At 33.0% G+C, this 19,220-nt stretch overlaps 1 protein-coding gene across 1 annotated transcript; it reads right to left on the reverse strand.

The window, feature by feature from the left end:
* Positions 1-11,292: 11,292 nt before the first annotated feature.
* Positions 11,293-11,679, reverse strand: K441DRAFT_582802 (uncharacterized protein; the record flags this gene model as incomplete). The annotated part of the gene is made up of 2 exons (XM_067644477.1): positions 11,293-11,513; positions 11,538-11,679. Coding segments are annotated over 2 exons (363 nt in total), but the record flags the coding sequence as incomplete, so codon positions are not given.
* Between the last annotated feature and the right edge of the window lie 7,541 nt (positions 11,680-19,220).

A 19,220-nucleotide genomic window follows, 5' to 3' on the forward strand; every position in this document is an offset into this window, starting at 1 on the left:
AAGTATAAAAGTTAACAACGTAATAATAACTAGTGGAGTAGTTGCCTAATAGATTAACTCTAATTATATTCTAAGAATCACTATAAGGAAGGAACTATCTAGGTAGGGACTAAGGGTCCTTAAATACATAACCGTACTCTTAAGAAATTCTTCTTGTATATAATATACGTGTACTCTATCTACTCTATTATAGATTATACAGATCCTACAGATTATATAGATTATATTATGTAACCTTAGTTACCATCCCTCGTTATATAGCTCTATCAGTTCCATCCTAAACCGTGCCTAAATTAACCAACTAGCTTCTTTTAACTCTTCCCTAAGTAGTTATAATATCGTACTTAAAGCGTCCGTAATAACTAGGGGGTAGTAGTTCCGTACTATCTCTTCTCTAATATAGCTCTAGTAAGGAAATATAAAATATAGGATATATTAAATATAATTTCAGCAATTCCAATTTATAGGCTTAATTTCCTTTAGTTTTTCTAACTATTTTAAAGGGTCCGAGCTACTAGTAATCCTGCTTCTTTTTAATATATTTTATTTAGATATTTTTTATAAATAGTAAGACTTTATCTCCTATTTTAAATTCTTTTAGTATATTTTATTATAGTACCTTTTTTTTACACGGCCTAAGCGTCTAGTAAGTGCTTTTTAAGTTCTTTTTTACGAATTCTTACCCGCCTAATTCCCCCAGACATTACTAGTGCCTCCCTTTTAGGAATACTATCCTTAACATTTTTGGGGTTATTTGCTTTTACCCCAAACAATGCTTTATAAGGGGTCATTTTTATACTACTATAGATGCTTATATTATATATATATTGCGCTAAAGCTAACTACAATGTCTAATTATCCTGTTAATAATTAATATAGCAGCGGAGGTAGTGTTCTAATAACGCGTTTAGACGCTTTATTAGCCTATCTCTTTATAGGTAAAAGGTAGTACTTATCCTTTGCTGTATTTTTAATAAGAGATAGAATAAAGACTAGAATGCGCTATTAAATATAGTACCTCTATTAGATATAATTCCCCTTAACGTGCTAAATAAGAGCCACCGTTTTAAAAACAGGTCTGCTAGTTCTATTGCTATAATTATTATTATAATAGCAAAGTACCCTAAGAACTTTATATATCTATTAACGATTACTAAAATAGCATTAGCAACCTCTCCCGTTCTTATTTTAGTAGGGGGTAAGCCTATTATTAAATCTATTATTAATTTTAATATAGGTCCCTACGGAATAGGAAGCACTATTACGGGACTCACACGTTCTTACGTCCCTACGCGTTTTGACGTTCTTAACCCGTGCTCACGTTCGTCCCAAGACACCTACGCACGTTCCCCTATAACCCCTATTTATACCCGTACCTGGTATATAAAGACTCTTCTTCTTTATCTAAATGTCTTTGTATTAACCACGCATAGTTACGCGTACGTAACCTTCTTCAATTACTACTCTGTTTAGTACATTGTATTCTAGCTCGTACCTATTTCCGTAACTAGTACTAATAACTCACTATATAGGTAATATCTAGATATCTATACCCTTTAGCACGTATTATATCTTAATATATAGTCCTTAACCTCTTTAGACATTCTATCCTAAAAGTATTTCCTTTAAACGGCCTTAAGGGTTCTATTAGCACCATAGTAACCCTTAAGAGGGTTATTATAGAAGACTTTTAAAATTTCGTCTTAAACCGCTTAGTCCTTTAGAATATATATAGCACCCTTAAAGCGTAATAAACCCTTTTAGTCTTATTACTATAGCTTCTTAGTAACTCTAGCTAAGTTAGTTTCTACTATATCTTTCTACCTCTCTCTAGAAATAAAGGCGCCCTCTATTATACTTAAAGAAGAAGATCTAAAAAGGTTTTATATAGATTACTTATATAGATATAAGGCGTAGCATAAGACGTTTTAAACCATTAGTGCTAGTAGATTCTCCTACTATTATATAGTATACCACGCTGCAAATAGGTATCTTACTTATCCCCTTTAGATCTGGATATTTATAGCTAATACGCCGTTAAGTTAAAGGTGCCGTAATACCCCTAGTATATTCTATAGAATTCTTACTAATTTTAGAGTACGCTAACTTTATAATATCTACCTAGCCTATAGCCTAGTCTGTAACTATATCCTACAGCTCTATAATTATAGCGCTTTATAGTTATATCGCTAGGACCTTTACCTTACTATAAAATTCTATAATTTTAGGGAAAGAGTCTTTTTTCTTTTTAAGCAAATTTTGCAATATAGGGATTATTTCCCCTATACTATCCTAGATCCTTTTTATTTTATAATCTAAACGTCTTAATAACCTATTAGCGGGATTTATCTTTCCTAGGCGGTATATAATTTTAAAGTTATATTATAATAGTGTCTTTACCTATCTAGCTTATTAACTGCTTAATACCTTTATAGTTATAAAGTATTTTAGGTTATTATAGTCTATAAGGACTTTAATAGGGTAATTGCTTTCTATACAATAATATCGCCAGTACTTTATTACTATAACTATTATAAGCAACTCCTAGTTATGCGTTATATAACGCTATTTTATAAGGGTTATTTATCTTAACTAAAACGCTATAGAATGCTATTTTCCGTCTTTTAATTAAGATATAATTACCCCTAGGGTAAAGCTAGTGTATAATTACAGCACCTAGTATACAAACGCGTGTTCACGCGTTCGTGCACTAACCACCTATATGCTAACTAATTAAGGGGGAGGCGCGTTAGTATATAGACCATGTAGTCTACCTTAATAGAATTGATAGTCACCACCATCCCAAAGAGCATACGATACTATACGTATTTCGTGCCCCGGGATATAACTTACTTATGCTATTAAATTAGTACGAACACTGATTAGTGAGCGCGTACAGATCAGCAATCACTCGACACCTCCCCCCGAGCGATACTCGATAGCGACTACCCGTTTAGACTCCTAGTACGACCTGCTAGAAGGTCAGAAGTTGGGGATTACGGACTATCACCAACTCTGTATACTTATTTAAGTCTTAGTACGGTTTACTGGAAGTTATAGACGCGAATACAGACCTATACGGAACCCCCTACCCTCCTTTAATACCTCTAACCTCTCTTAGACCCCTTACGGAGACCCCCTACCCTTCTGCGAACTACTACGGACCTATTAACTACTTTTACGGACCGTTATAAAGCCTCTTACCCTTCCGCGAACTGTTACGGACCCACTAATCGATTTTACGGACCGTTATAAGACCTCCTCCACCCGCTATAAGCTACTACTACCTACTACAGCTTATACAGACATACTACGCTATATAAAATGGCAGATATAACTAAGCAAATTAGTGAAAGTCAAAAGAAGTAGAGTTAGGGAGTTGACCTTACGTCTATGGATGACGTTAACGACTATATTAATTTTAAAATCCTTAAATACGGATATTATAAGCTTCTAAACGACGACCTATGGGAGTAATATAAGGAAGACTTTGCGGACTTTACGGAAGCTATTCTTAAGGCTTATAACCCTACTACCATCTATAACCTACGAACCCTTTTACATCACCAAGGTGTTTAGGTTAAAAAGGATAAACGAGTCACTGTTGTACGGTCCTTATATAGGAGGAGGACTAAACGGAATAAACTAAAGAGAAAATCCTAGACCAGGTTAAAGCTATTAATAATCTCTCTGCTTCTTCCAAACTTAATGGTATTACTAGCCTTATACCTAACCTACTTAACCAAATTTGTCCTATAAACCTAAGCAATTTTAGAATTAATCTTATGGGCTAAAGCACACCTAGTACCTAAGTTACGGACCATAATACCCCCGTAAACCAAAATATGGAATAAACCCCTTCCATTATTTAAGTTATAGATCTGTAAGCTATATATCCGTAAACTATATATCCGCAAGCCACATATCTACAAGTTATAGATCCGTAAACTACCTAAGTAAAGACCTATGGTAAGGAACTAGCTAACCTAGCTAAGCTCTATACCGACAAATCTAAGTACAGCAGTAAAAACAACAATTTTAACTTTAAACTGATTATCTTTACGGACCTTTACCAGAAGGCTAATATTCCTAAATAAGAGTTTAGCCAAGCCTACTCTACCATGNTACGCGGCCTAGCACTTAACCACTACTATACTAACCTTAAGAGCAACCCCTATGGTGTTCCCTTTAATAAGCTATATAAAGCTACCCGTAACTACTTTAAAGGACTAGAATATAAGTGTGATATCCTTACCTAATAAAATGCGACTAAGCTACGGACCGTAATTAATAAGAATACTGAAAAATCGACTATAGAGTGCCTGCAAATTCTTATTAAAGACCTCCGGCACCTATAGCACGGCCTTAACGCTAAGCTTCGAATAGACGACTTCCTATATAATAAACTTATTACGGCCTGCCAGGAAGTAGAGCCCTACAAGTACGCCTACTATAAGCCTGCAGATACCTTAGCTGGCCTTATTAATAATTTATACTCATCTATTATAACGTACGAAGTCTTAAACCCACCAGGTAGTACTTAAGCCTTTATTACGGATATTTAATATCCGTAAACAGACTTAAACGTCTACTTTACGGACCGCCGCTACCGCTAGCAGCACCCGTACCGACTAAGTCCAACCCGTAACCCCTATAGTAACCCCTGTACGAAAATATACCCCCATAGACAAACCAGCTAGAAGTACTTCGTGTGTAGTAAGGAAGGATATTAGTCTATAAGGTATACCTAGAAAGAACGTAATAAGTCTAGGAAGAGACTTAATAGCCGTATTAACTAGTTTATTTTAGAATATAAAGGAAAGGAAGTAGAAGAGCCCCCTAATAAGTTAATAGAAGCCCTTATAATTAACTTTAACTTAGACGCTTAGAAATAAGAGACCTTAGAGACATTCCTAACCACTTTTAGACCTTTTACGGATAACTAAGCCTTTAATATTACGACTGTATTAGCTGACCGTTCCTTTATACACTCAGTTACGCCTAAAAACTACTCCGTAAGTACCCCTATTACGGACGTTATAGATTATAAGCAGGACCTATTTGCATATATTACTACAGAACGCTATACCCCTAAGGAATTCTACAGTATTATAATCGACACAGGTGCCTCTAAGAAGTCTACCGTAGGCTATGGACAATACCTTATATATAGGACTACCACAAATAATAATACGGACATTGATATTACGTAAACTGGGGCCGTAAACGTCTAATTCGGCATTGGCTTAACCGCATTAATTAGATTAGTTAAAGTTAAGACTTTAATTGGCCTAGTTAACTTCCACGTGGTAAAAGCGGACACCCCCTTCCTACTCTGTCTTGCAGACATGGACAGGTTATAGGTGTACTATAACAATATTATAGACACCTTAATTGGCCCTATAACTGCCCTAGGAAGCAAGTATATTACCCTACTAATTATACGACGATTTAGACACCCGTTCCTTATATAGGGAGAGACTCTATAGACCTACATTTAGGAATCTTTTAACTATAACCCGTGCTACCTTAGCAGTACGGAAATCCACCGCCTATACCGCCGTTTCGGCCACCTATTAGCCGAAAAGCTATATAGAGTCCTTAAACGTTCTGGACACGACGACGTTAATAGGAAAGCCATTAACCACCTAACTAAATACTGCTCCTACTGCTAGAAATACAGACGTTCTCCAGGCCGATTTAAGTTTACCCTTTATAAGGATCTTAACTTTAACCATTTAGTATACGTAGACATTATGTATATTAACGGTAGCCTAGTATTACACATAATTAACAAGGTAACCCGCTATTAAGCCGCCTGTTAGTTACAAAATATATCTATAAAGTATACTTGGGATATTTTACGGACCTGCTAGATTAATACGTACGTTAGACCTCCTAAGTATATTACCCACAACGCCAGTAGGAACTTTATTAGTAAGGAATTCCAGTAGTATACTATAGCTATGGCTATATTAATAAAAGCCGTTCTAGTTAAGGCGTATTAGTCTATTAGGCTTATTAAGTAAGCTTACCTAGCCTTATAGAGAGCTTACTAGATTATTACGGACGAATATAAGGACATCTAAAAGGAACTAGCTCTATAGATAGCCGTAAAAGCCGTTAATAATACTGCTGGCCCAGACGGACTAGTACCTACCCTCTTAGTCTACGGAGCTTACTTAAGGATGAGTAAACTAGATCCTCCTGCCCCGTCTATTATAGAATAAGCAGCCGTAATACGGAAGGTAATAGCTGAGATAGTCAAATTACGGGCCAAATAAGCTGTTAATAGTGCCCTATATTACCGTAACGGACCTAATATAACCTTAGTATACAACCTCCCGCTTAATTCTAAAGTCCTTATATAGTGTAAGAGCGGCAATTAAATAGGACCTTATTATTTACTAGCCGTAGAAAACGAGACGTGCTGCGTATAGCTTCCTAGTAGGCTAACCAGCTTTAGAAGCACGTCCGTAAAACCCTACTTTTGGCCTAAAGATAACTATAACGTTAAGCCAGACAAACTAGAAGCACCCGTTAAACTAGATAAACCGGAAGTACCCGCCGAACTAGATAAACTAGAAGCACCCCTACCTACCTTAGAAGTCCCCTAAAAACTTATTAAACCCGTTAAACCTATAAAACGTAGTTAAGGACGCCCCCCGAAAGCACCCTATAATTAAAAACCCTATAATAGAGAATTACCTAACCTCCGCAGGAATATCCGTAAGGCAATCTCCGCCTGCGGATATATTAGTTCTAGTATAGGAAATACTTTTTACGGACTTATGATGTAAGGAGATTAATAGACTACTTAAAAAGGGTGTTTTTACGGCCGTAACGGAGAGAGACGTTCTGTAAGGCGTCCGTATATTTAACTCACGCTTCGTTAACAGAATTAAGCACCCTAGTACTAATAAAGCTTTTAAAAAATTAAGGCTTATTATATAAGCCTATAATAACCAAGGGAAGGGCTTAGTCCTTATGTAATCGCCTATAATTTAACGAGTTAGCTAATGGATTATACTTGCACTTATGCCCAGACTATAGCAAAGTAAACCCATAGCCCTTTACCTACGGGACATCTCGTAAGCCTATATATAGTCTAATACTTACCTAAGTAGAGATATCTTTATACGACTACCCTATGAGCTTAACCTATAACTAGGAACAATTTTACGGGTTGTAAAACCTCTCTACGGAGTACCAGAAGCTAGGAACCACTAATTTAAGATATATTACTAGCACTATATTAGCAAACTTAAAACGGAACAATCGACCTATAACCCCTGCCTCCTATACACCTAATTAAACGGCCTTAGTATTATTAGACTTTAAATAGACGATACCCTATTTTTAGCAGACTAGACCTTTACGGACGCTAAAGAAACTAAACTATAAAAGGCTAAGTTCTTAGTAAAGCCGTAAGAGCAGTTAACTAAGTAGAATCTGATTAAGTTTAATGGAGGCCTAATTACCTAAAAGGGCAATCTAATTAAGCTAACTTAGGAACGCTAAGCCTAAAACCTAAAGCCCGTTATAGCGAAGCCTACGGACCTTACTAGCTCCCGCAGAGAGACCTATAAGACCGTAAATATAAAGGACTAATACGCTGCACAGCGTGCAAGAGGCGCCTATATTGCTATAGTCTGCCAACCTAAATTTACCTACAATTTGTCCTTTGCGGCCTAGGTAGTAGATCCGCAATAAGCGCATTTAGTGGCAAATTAACAATGCAGTAAGGGGACTTACTTTTATACCACTAGACCCAAGTTCCCTTAGCTTACTGGTATTTACGGACGCCTCCTTTACTAATAATAAAGACCTATCATTACAAATCGGCTTTGTAATTGTACTTACGGACCATAATTAGGACGTAAATATACTGCACTAGTCTTTAATTAAGTGCAAATAAGTAACCTGTAGTGTACTAGCTTCTAAACTATATACACTAGCTTATAGATTTAATATAGCAGCTGTAATTAAATTAACGGTCTAGAAGATTCTATAACTAGAGTAGTTACCCCTAGTTTTATACACCGATTTAAAGTCCCTCTACGACTACCTAGTTAAACTAGGTACGATATAAGAGAAGAGGCTCATGGTCGACCTAATGTGCTTACATTAGGCCTACGAACGATATAAGATTACGGAGGTCAAATGGATTAGCAGCGGAGACAACCCAGCGGACGCTATAACTAAGGCAAGGCCGTGCTAAGCTCTTAAAACCCTAATTAACACAAATAAGCTTAACCTAAAGGTTATAAAATGGGTAGAGCGAGACTAACGGAGCATTTATAGTTTAGTTACGGCCCACCAGAAGGCCGCATGGTTTATTTACGGCCCGTTAAAGGGCTATATAGTTCATTTTACGGACCGTAAGCAGGACTTACGGCCAGCTTAGAGCACCGTTTGGGAGGCAGCCCAAAAGGCACCTCGGGAGGGATTTCTTATGTATTTCCTTACGGGTTTTATAGTTCTATTGAGGCAATTACGGAGGCTATACACAAGTGTTTTTATTTTCCAAGTACCGCTAGTGTATAATTATAGCACCTAGTATACGAACGCGTGTTTACGCGTTTGTGTACTAACCACCTACATACTAACTAATTAGGGGGGAGGCGCGTTAGTATATAGACCACGTAGTCTACCTTAATAGAATTGACAGTCACCACTATCTCAAAGAGTATACGATACTATACGTATTTCGTGCCCCGGGATATGACTCACTTATGCTATTAAATTAGTACGAATAGCTAGATATATTTATTTTAAGGTTTATATATAGCTCCTAGCAGAAGTATATTAGAATAGGCGCTAATATAAATAATTCCTTTAATTGGTCTATAGCCTATTTAATAGCTTCCCTAAATATAAAGGGTCCTAACTTCTTACTATTCTTAAATCCTTTTAGTAGATTAGTAATTAGAAGTATTACTTATAAATAGTAAATAATAAACGTTTAGTAGAAGTTTACCGTACCTAAGAAAACCTATACTTCTCTAAATATTATAGGGTAGGGCTATTCCCTAATAGCGTCCACCCGACTTTTATCTATTAACACTCTATTAACGCTAACGATAAAGCCTAGAAAATTAATACTAGTAGTATAGAACTTATACTTTTTTAGGTCTATATAGAGTTTATATTCCTATAGTCTTTCTAGTACTATTTGCACGATGTATATATATACTTTATAGTTATTAGAGTAAACTATAATATTATTAAGGTAAACTATATATATTATATCCAATAGGCCTAATAATACCTTATTAATATAGACCTAAAATATTACTAGTATATTAGTAAGCCTAAATAGCATTACTAGGTATTTAAAGTAGCCGTACTATATTTAGAACGCCATTTTCTACTTATCGCCGGCTTTAATCTAGATTTAATAGTATATATCTTTTAGATCTAATTTTATAAATATCTTTACGCCTAATAGTCTATTAATAAGCTCCCCTATTAAGGGTAACGGGTAGCAATTCTTTATAATAATCTTATTTAGCGCCTAATAGTTAATATAGAGGTAAAGGGTCTTGTCTATCTTAGGTATAAATATAATTAATACCCCTACTAGGCTTATAGAGGGCTAAATCCATCCTCTTTAAATATTGTCTATTATATATTAACGTAGTACTACCAGCTTATTTTTTAATAGGTTATATAGTGGTCTAAAAGGAGGTTATTTGTCCTCTATATCTATTTTATACTTAACTAATATAGGGTTAGGTAAGGTTTATATAGCCTTTTTACTAGAAACATCCTTTAAGTCTATATATTCCTATAGAATCTCTAGTTCCTTAACTATATATAGCTAAATATTTAAAAATAAATATCCCATATCCCCGTTCTTAGTATTAAGAGTAGCATATATAGTATATACCTACCCTTCTTCTTATATATAGTTTAAGAAAGTCTTTTAATCTTTAACTATAATACACGGTTAAGACTTCTAATGTTAATATAAGGCTAAAGGCCAATTAATGTCTAGATTAACTTAGCAAAGCTATAGGTATCCCAAAATAAGGTTATACTCCTTAATTTCTATAGTATAAAAGCGTATCTTCTATATATCCTATAGACTATTACAGTCCTAGCTAGCTACGGAAAAAGCCTATTTCCTATAGTATGGAATCTAGTAGCCTTTAATGCTTTAAATAGTGCGTACCTATAAGCCGCTAAGGTCTAAATCTAATTCTTTTACTAGTAATTAAGAAATAAACCCTATAGTTACGCCGCTGTCTATAAGGCAGTCTTATATTACCTATTTATTATTAACTTAAATAGAGATAAAAATAACTATATAGTAGCTTACTTCCTCTTTCTCCTACTAGCCTAGTATAAGGGAGTAAAGATCTACTAGGCTTTCTCTTTTTCTAATTAATCTAACTCTTATTTCTTTTACTAGTAGAAGCGCTTTATATAGCCCTTCTTACCGCAGTTATAATAAACGCGTAACTCTTAGTTCTACTTATTTAGATTAGACTTTTGCCTATTATTATTTTAGGGCTAACTAGCATTGCTCTAGGGCTTTAAAGCCTACTTACGTTATTCTTCTATAGAGTAGTTAGGTTAGAATCTACCCCTATTATTAAAGCTAAGTCTAGTTCTACGCTCTTTATTATTAGCGTCTTATTCCTTTTACTTACCTAGATAGTCTTATTTAGTATTTTTAATCCGAGTAGCTTTAGAGATAAGCTTTTCTTAAAAGGTAGGAATTTCGCCCTTCTCCTATATAGCCTATTAAATCTTAGGTTATAACTTAGTAAGTAGCTAGTAAAGTTATATAGTATTATTCTATAGGTTTAAGTAGGGTATATTATCTTTTAGTTCTTCTAAGTAGTTTATAAACTAGACTATACTCTAGCCTTCTCGCTGTTTGGCGTTATAGTATTACTAGTTATAATCTATCCCTTAGTTAGTAGGGTCTTAGACCAAATCGACTAACTAGGACTTAAGTTTACTCAATTTAAGGGGTATAGTAAGTTTCTTCTTTTTATTTTTATTTTTATTTTTTATATTCATTATATTATACTACGTACAATACTACGCATGCAGCCTTAGGCTATGGCGCTATAGTTCTATATACATAAATCCTTTCTAGGCAGCTTAATATGTACTAGTAGCTATGTCCTAATAGTTTATAAACTACTAGGGAATGAGAAATTGGTAGGAAAAACTATAGGAAACCCTAACACCTATCCCTATCCTTTTGCTCTCTAATATCTTTTTTCTAAGAGTCTAGTAGGAGTTACCTCCTTCTAGAATCCTATTTGTTTTGTTTTATTCCTCTATAGAACCTTCTAAGCTAGTACTACCTACTAGCTTAGCTGCCTTTAGAACCTCGCAGCCTTTACTATTAGCAAAGTGGTTTTCTTTACAATTAATGCAAAGAGGGGTAGTATGCTTATAGGGCTTACCTGTTATTATACAGGTAGAATAGGAGTAGTCTTTAGATAAATATGCAGCCGTATAAAATCTATAGGCTCTAGTAGAGCATCTATCTCCTATATGGCCAAATTTTTAACAGCTAGTACACTGCGTAGTAGGAGAGACTTCGAGGTATTTTACTACCTTAGTAGCTATACCTGCAATTGAGATCTCTTTTTGCTTAAGGATTTCTTGTCTTTTTTCCTCACTTTCTATAGTAAAAACTATAGAGCCAAATCTAGTTTATAGATGGTGTCTTTTTACACTAGATAAGATCCATCTAGGTAGTCCTTATATCCTTATAGGATTAAAGGTCTTAATTTCTTCTTTTAGAAGCTTAGAGCCCCCCTCTTTTAGAAAAGGTAAGGTAGGAACCCTATAGCCTATAATTTAAACCCAAGGTTCTAGTTTTTGTTCTCTTTAAAAGGTAAAGTAGTTATACTAGATCTCCTTATATTTAACTAGGAAATCTACATTATACTCTTCTGTAGTTATAAAGAGAATATTTTGTTTTCCTTTAGTTCTAGCTATAGACGCTAGTACTAGCTTTTCTACTTACAGTTTTAATGCAAATAGATAATTGACTTTGTTTTATATAGAGAAGGTATCTAGAAGTTAGTCCTTTTCATCTATAATTAGGACTAGCTTCCTTTCTTATAGCTGCTTTTTCTTACTTCTAGTAGAAGTAGAACTCCTACTAGAAGGAGAAGGGGTAGAAGGTGGTAATAAAGAGGGTAGGGAGGACGAAGAAGGAGGGAGGTCCTTCTTTAGCCTCTCTGTGTAAGTTTCTTTAATAGGAGCTACCTCCTTCCAGAGAGCTCTTACTTCTTCTACTAGTCCTTTTAGGACCTCTTTTGCCTCTTTTTATTCTTCTCCTTTTAGCCCTCTATAGGCCTGGATTAGGCTTCTTAAAGCCTCGCATAAATGTTCTTCCAGAGAAAGGGAAGAGGAAGGTATACTAGGCATACTATCCATAGTAGTCGTTAGTTTTATTATCTTTTTTATAGGTTTTTGGTTTTCTTTTTCAGGAGAAGACTAAGGATATCCTCTTTTTTCTCCTGTCCTAAATGGGCCAGGAGAAGGAAAAGGGGGAGAAAAAGTAGATATAGAATCTTCATCACTTATTTCTATAGGAGGGTTTTTTTTGAACCTATTAGGCCTTGGCATTTTGTATCTTATAGGGGTTTTTTTTAGTTTTTACTATCCTTATACCCTTTCTCCTTACTAATTCTACTAGAAGATTTCTGGGGAGATTAGGCTAAAAGGTAGTAGAAAATCTAGCCTCTATATTTCGTGGTTTTAGTATTTAGTTTTGGTATTCCTGTCCGTGCCTTACTTATAAGCTAGGACCACCCCTAAGAAGAATTTTCTATTGGGGGAAAGGGGGTAAAACGACAAATAAATCCACCTCTAGCTCGCTAGGCAGTAGGAATTAAGTCTTAAAAGTTGGAAAATCGATTGTTTTTGATGGTAAGATGGGTATGCGTAAGTTTTAAAGTGTGGCGCTACCTTTTGGTAAGGTTGCATGTGTGGTATATTCTTAAGTTTCTTCTTATAACGTGTCTATAAACTCTTAACGGTGCTATATAGGAAGGTAGAAGCGATTAGTGTCTAATTATACTTATTAGAGTAACGCTTTAGATTTAGCTAAAACTTAGTTTTATATTAACGGATAAAATAATTATAGTTCTAGAGACTATTACTATAGTACTTATTAGGTTCCTTTATGCGGAATTTAGGTTTTTCTAACGTTATAGCGTAGTATAGCGTTACCCCTTTAAGTCCGCTTCGTATCTAGGGTGTCTATACTTCCCCTAATTGTCCTTATAATTATTCTTAGTAGTCTTAATATACTTATCTTAATTATATCTCTAACTTCTTTATTTTTTATAGGGTTTTGCATAGTAACTGCTCTAATAACTTCCTAGCAGTAATCGTTTCTAAGGGTCTTATAAAGTTAGATGGACTAGCCGTAGCTTCTTTATAGGAAGAGGGAATGCGCTCCTCTAGGGAAACTCTCTAAGCCTCTTATACTAGGGGCGTTATTTTAGGGGGTAAGGAAGTATAGCCTGTTATTATTAATTAATAACCGTACGTTCCTTCTGTAAGGGATTAAAAGTAATTAAAATTATAAGAGGCTAGTCTAACCGGAACGTATAATTATCTAATTAATAGTATAGAATAAAAGTTATAGGTAAGTAAAAAATAAGTTAAGGTAGAACAATCTTTATAAATAAAGGATAAATGCTTTCTAACCTCTTCTATTTAGAGACTAATTGCTAGCTCTTCTCTAGAGGAGAACTAGCTCCCTATATAATTCTTCTAAGACGCTAGTAAAACCCTTCGCCCCTTATCTGTCTAACTATATCTTCTAAGACGTAGATAGAATATAGATGGGATATAGATAAAACCTCCTACTGTTTTATCTAATGTATACCTTTTAGGGGATTCCGTTATAAATAGGCTGATATAAAAGGTGGATAAGTATAACTATCTTTTAATCTATTGCAAGATAGATAGTATAACTGTCTTTTAAGCTATCTACGTGTTTCCTAATCTGTACGCGCTTACTAATTAATATTAGTATACTTTAACAACGTACAGAATATATATATTACAATAATATATACTATACGGTGTTATAAATAGATATTAATTCTTTTTAGATCTACACGCCGCAAAGGATAAAGCTCTTTACGTGTTTTCCTATGACTTCTATTAACTAATCACGATTTTCCATCCCTAGGATAGAAAATCGCCATTGGCTTACTTGCCACTAGCGCCTTAGCCTCCCTTATAATATATCCACTATTGTAATGCAATATATTCTAGCTACATTAATTATTAATAGGATAATTAAATATTATAGTTAGCTTTAGTGTAATATATATATAATATAAGCATCTATAGTAGTATAAAAATAACCCCTTATAAAGTATTATTTAAGGTAAAAGCAAATAACCTATAGAATGTTAAGGATATTATTCCTAAAAAGGAGGCACTAGTAGCGTCCAAGAGAATTAAGTAAATAAGAATTCGTAGAGAAGAACTTAAAAAGTACTTACTAGACGCCCAAGCTATATAAAAAAGGTACTATAATAAAAAATATATACTAAAAGAATTTAAGATAGGAGACAAAGTCTTATTATTTATAAAAAATATCTAAATAAAATGTATTAAGAAGAAGCTAAATTACCAGTAGCTCGGACCCTTTAAAATAGTTAGGAAAACTAAAGGAAATTAAGCCTATAAATTAGAATTGCCAAAATTATATCTAATATATCCTATATTTTATATTTCCTTACTAAAGCTATACTGGAGAAAAGATAGTATAGAACTACTACCCCCTAGCGAAATTAATAGGGAACTAGAATAGAATATAGAAGATATTCTAGACTAAAAATAGCGCTAAAAGAAGCGCAAATTTTTAATCCGTTAGGAAGGATACTCTTAGGCGTATAACAGTTAGAAACTTAAAAGGCACCTTTAGCTAGGATATAATATAGTAATTAAAACTTTCCTAAGAACTAAAAGTAAAGATTTAGTAATAGTTCCGGATATACTATAAATAAGATAATAGAAAAGACCCTATAAATTAAAACTATAAGGTTAAGCATAGGTATTAAAAACGGAAATATTTTATTATTATAATAGGGATCTTAGAACCCTATAAGGGAAAGCCTATAAGATTTATAGAAGAACGACTAGAGATACTATTTAAAGAAGACGCTATTTAAGAATAAGTAGTAGTAATATAAGAAGAGGTTTTAGGGATTTAGAAAGACCACTGGAGATATATAGTAGAGTTAATAGTACAAAGAGGAGTAAAAAAACAGCCTATAAAGAATTAAAATTTTTAAGAAATTATAAAGCACCTATAAGAATACTACTTATTTATTATATATGGGGATTATAATAGTGCACTACCTTTATATAAATTACTACTAAAGCTTAAAATAAAGGCATTTCTAAAGTATAAAGTTAATTCCTAATAATAGGGCATTCTAAAGGCACCTGAGAAGCACTATATAAAGCTATTCTATAAGAAAAAGGAAAGAACTAAATAATAACTTAAATACTAGTAGCAGTAATAGGAGCCTCCTCTTCTATCTTAACGTTATTATTAACGGTATTATTAGGACTTTTACTAATATTCTTCTTAGTATAACGGAAACTAGAAAGACTAATAGGGGCGGGAGACTAGTAAGGAGAATATTTATTTTAACTTTTATTACTATTCTTAGTATTTCTAAGCTTTAAATTAGTATTTAAGCAGGGATCTAAAAGCTATTAGTTAAGAAAATTAGTATAGTTTCTAAATATATTACTAAAGAAACTTACCTAGCTAGAAAGGCCCGCGTAAGAGTATAAATATTATTATTTATAAAGGTAAGCTGCTTATATATGTGCTCTTAGACACTATATATTCGAGATTATTACATCTCTATAGTAGTAGAAACCCTTATTAAATTAAAGAGCCTATAAGGGTGGATACCTTCTATCCCTATCTATTGCTATTTAAATATAGGCGGAAATCCTAGATAGCGTAATAGAGCTTATAAGTCTTATGTGTATAGATAGTAGGGATTTAATATAATTAGTAAAATTTAAAATAGGATAGAATGGGAAATACTAAAATATAGGTCTTTTTTCTACTACAGTAATAGGAATACTTAGATTTATTTTTACTAGGATAAAGTATCTTATAGGTATAGAATAGGTCTAGTATAAGCGCGTAAACGTAATAACAGTAGTACTTTAGAGAAATTACTATAGAAGCAACAGAGGTAGTTTAGGGTAGCACTAAAATAATACTACTACCGGTTTAGGGACGCGTAGTATAACTATAAGCTATTATAAGAGAATACTATAGGAAGTTAGTATTATTAATAAAGATAAAATAGGGATCCTATTACTTATAGATATGTTATAAAAAGAGAATAAAGTAGTTATAAAAAAAATAGCTAGAGATATGGAAGCTAAAAGCTAAGATATAGTAAAAAATAGTCTGCTAAAAGATAAGATAAATAGTGTTATTAATAAAAAGATATATAAGAGGCGATGGCTTATAAACTAGAAGAAAATTAAAATAAAGACATTATTATTAGAACCTATTTTAGGTAAATAGGGATAGTAGCTAGTAGACTTATTGCATATGATAACCTCTAGATCCACTTATAATAAACTCTTATAATAAGAAAGGTAAATCTTATCTAATTTTTATTATTATTATTATTTCAGTTCTATTATAATGGCATTATAAAAAGCTATAGTAGAAGAAGAGCGGAGGAACTAAAGATAAAGTAAAGTTCTATGCTAGTAAAGAACTAGCTATAAGCCGCCTTATAGAGTACCTTTCTACTAAAAAATTTCCCTAGTAGTTTTAGCCGGAACTTTATAAAAACTTAGTAAAGGCGAAGTCTTAGAAAACTAAGACCCTTAAAGGGGAGGTAATTGTAACGGAATCCCCTAGAAGGTATATATTAGATAAAATAGTAAGAGGTTTTATTTATATCCATTTATATTCTATCTACGTCCTAAAAAACATAGTTAGATAGGTAAGGGGTAAAGGGTTTTACTAGCGTCTTAAAAGGATTATATAGGGAGCTGGTTCTCCTCTTAAGAAGAACTAGCAATTAGTCTCTAAATAAAAGAGGTTAAAAACCATTTGTCCTTTATATGTAAAGATTATTCTACCCTAACTTATCTTTTACTTACCTATAACTCTTATTCTATACTATTAATTAGATAATTATACGTTCCGGTCAGCCTGGCCTTTTATAGTAATTTAGTTAAATAAGACGATTATTATTTTAGGCTACCATTAAGGGGGCTATTAGGTATAGCAACGTCCTTATAAGGCCTATATACGCAGCTATATATAAAAATAATAAAAATAATAGAAGAGGTACTCTAAGTTTATGTTTTAGGGTTGTTTTATATATAACTTTAAAGGCCCTTACTATATTGCTAAAAGGAGAGTATACAAACTATATTATAATAGGTGCATAAGCGGAGCACCTATTAAGTAGAAGTTTATAACGTTGTATAGAGCTTTTACTTAATTAGTATTATGGAGTAAGTATAAGCGGCGATAATATATAGCAAGGTAGATATTATTAAGCTATATACATAAACTATATAAGGAGGTTAAGACGTTATATAAGGAAAGAAGGTAGGAAAACAGGAAGAAAGGGTATATATTGTGGACTTAGTTGCTTAGTTAATATACATACAAAGTAGAATAGGATTTAGGTGGTAGTCCTAGTAGAACTTAATAGGATTTAGTAGAAATTAGTAGAATATAGCATAATACGGTAAGTTACTATTAGATTGCTATAGATTGCTATTAAATTGCCGTCTTATAGTTGGTCTTTAGTTACTAAGTTAGTAAAAATAGGTAGATATATATAAGGTATTATAGGGGTGTCCTATAATAGTACCCCCTCTTTAAACTTAAGCTTTTGTAAAATAGGGCTATAGTAGTTCTAAGTAAAGTTTATAAAAGTCTTTTACGGCTTATATAAGTCCTATAGAGTTAATAGGTTCCTATAAGGGCTTAGTAAAGCCTCTTTATTTTATAAGATATATATATTAGTATTTCCGTTTATTATACTTAATACTATTAATTTTTTTAATAAAGTACTCGTTCTTACTATCTACTTTAACTAGTAGGGAAGGGTCTTATATTTATTTAGGTAGGGCGTTTAATATAGAAGTAGTAGGGTAAAGGACTAATATATAAAATATAGGGTAGATTTTAACCGTATTAGGGAGCTTTAGTTAGTAGGCGTAAGAGGAGATAACCTTCTTAACCTTATAAGGGCTAGTGTTCTTTTAGCTAAGCTTTTTAGCAGGTTATTTTATATTTAGATTTCTTATATTTAGCTAGACAAAGTTACTAATTTAGTAGGCTAGTACTAGGATTTATTTCTTATTTACTACGGCTTTATAAACAGATTAAGCCTATATTATTTTATTAGTAAGGAACTATTATAGTTCCTCCATTTTTTTTATAAATTTATTTACTTCTATAACTTATAAGGCGTAATAAGTAGGGTAAGGAATATTACTAAAGGCTTTAAAACCTATTTATAAATACTAGCTATAGTTAGCTAGGAACAGGAAGACCTTTATAGTTTCTAAGATAGAATTATTTATAGTAAACTTAATAAATATAAGCTAGTTAATCTAGTTATCTTATAAGTATAACGTATATATCCGAATATACTATTCTATTATAGCATTTATACGTTTTATTTAGCTATCTATTTTTAGGTAGTATACTATAGATAATAGTACTTTAATATAGAGTTANGTAGTTAGTTNTTTNTNNAATNNNGAGATAAACTNGCTNCCTNTATNNGANATAATTNTTTTNGGGAGTCNNTAGAGTTTCTATACGTAATTTAGGAATAGTTAGGCAACGGTAGGTGTTAATATATTAGGGCAGGCAATTAAGTGTCTTATTTTAGATAGTCGGTCTATAACTATTATAATATTTATGCAGCCCTTACTTATAGAGAGGTTAATAATAAAGTTAATTAAGGCGTCCTTTTATCTTTAGTTTAGAATAGGCAGTGGCTTTAAAAGGCCGTTATACGTCTTATATAATGCTTTGGCTTATTAGTAAATATAGCAGCTAGAGGCGTACCTTTATATTATATTATATATATTTAGCTAATAGTATTCTCATTAAAGTAGTTCTAGGGGTTTTCCTTAGCCTAAGTGGCTGGCTACTAGTAGATTATATATATGTTTAAGGAGCTTAAGCTTAAGTT

Source organism: Cenococcum geophilum (assembly GCF_001692895.1).
Source record: "Cenococcum geophilum 1.58 unplaced genomic scaffold K441scaffold_54, whole genome shotgun sequence".
Classification (NCBI taxonomy): domain Eukaryota; kingdom Fungi; phylum Ascomycota; class Dothideomycetes; order Gloniales; family Gloniaceae; genus Cenococcum; species Cenococcum geophilum.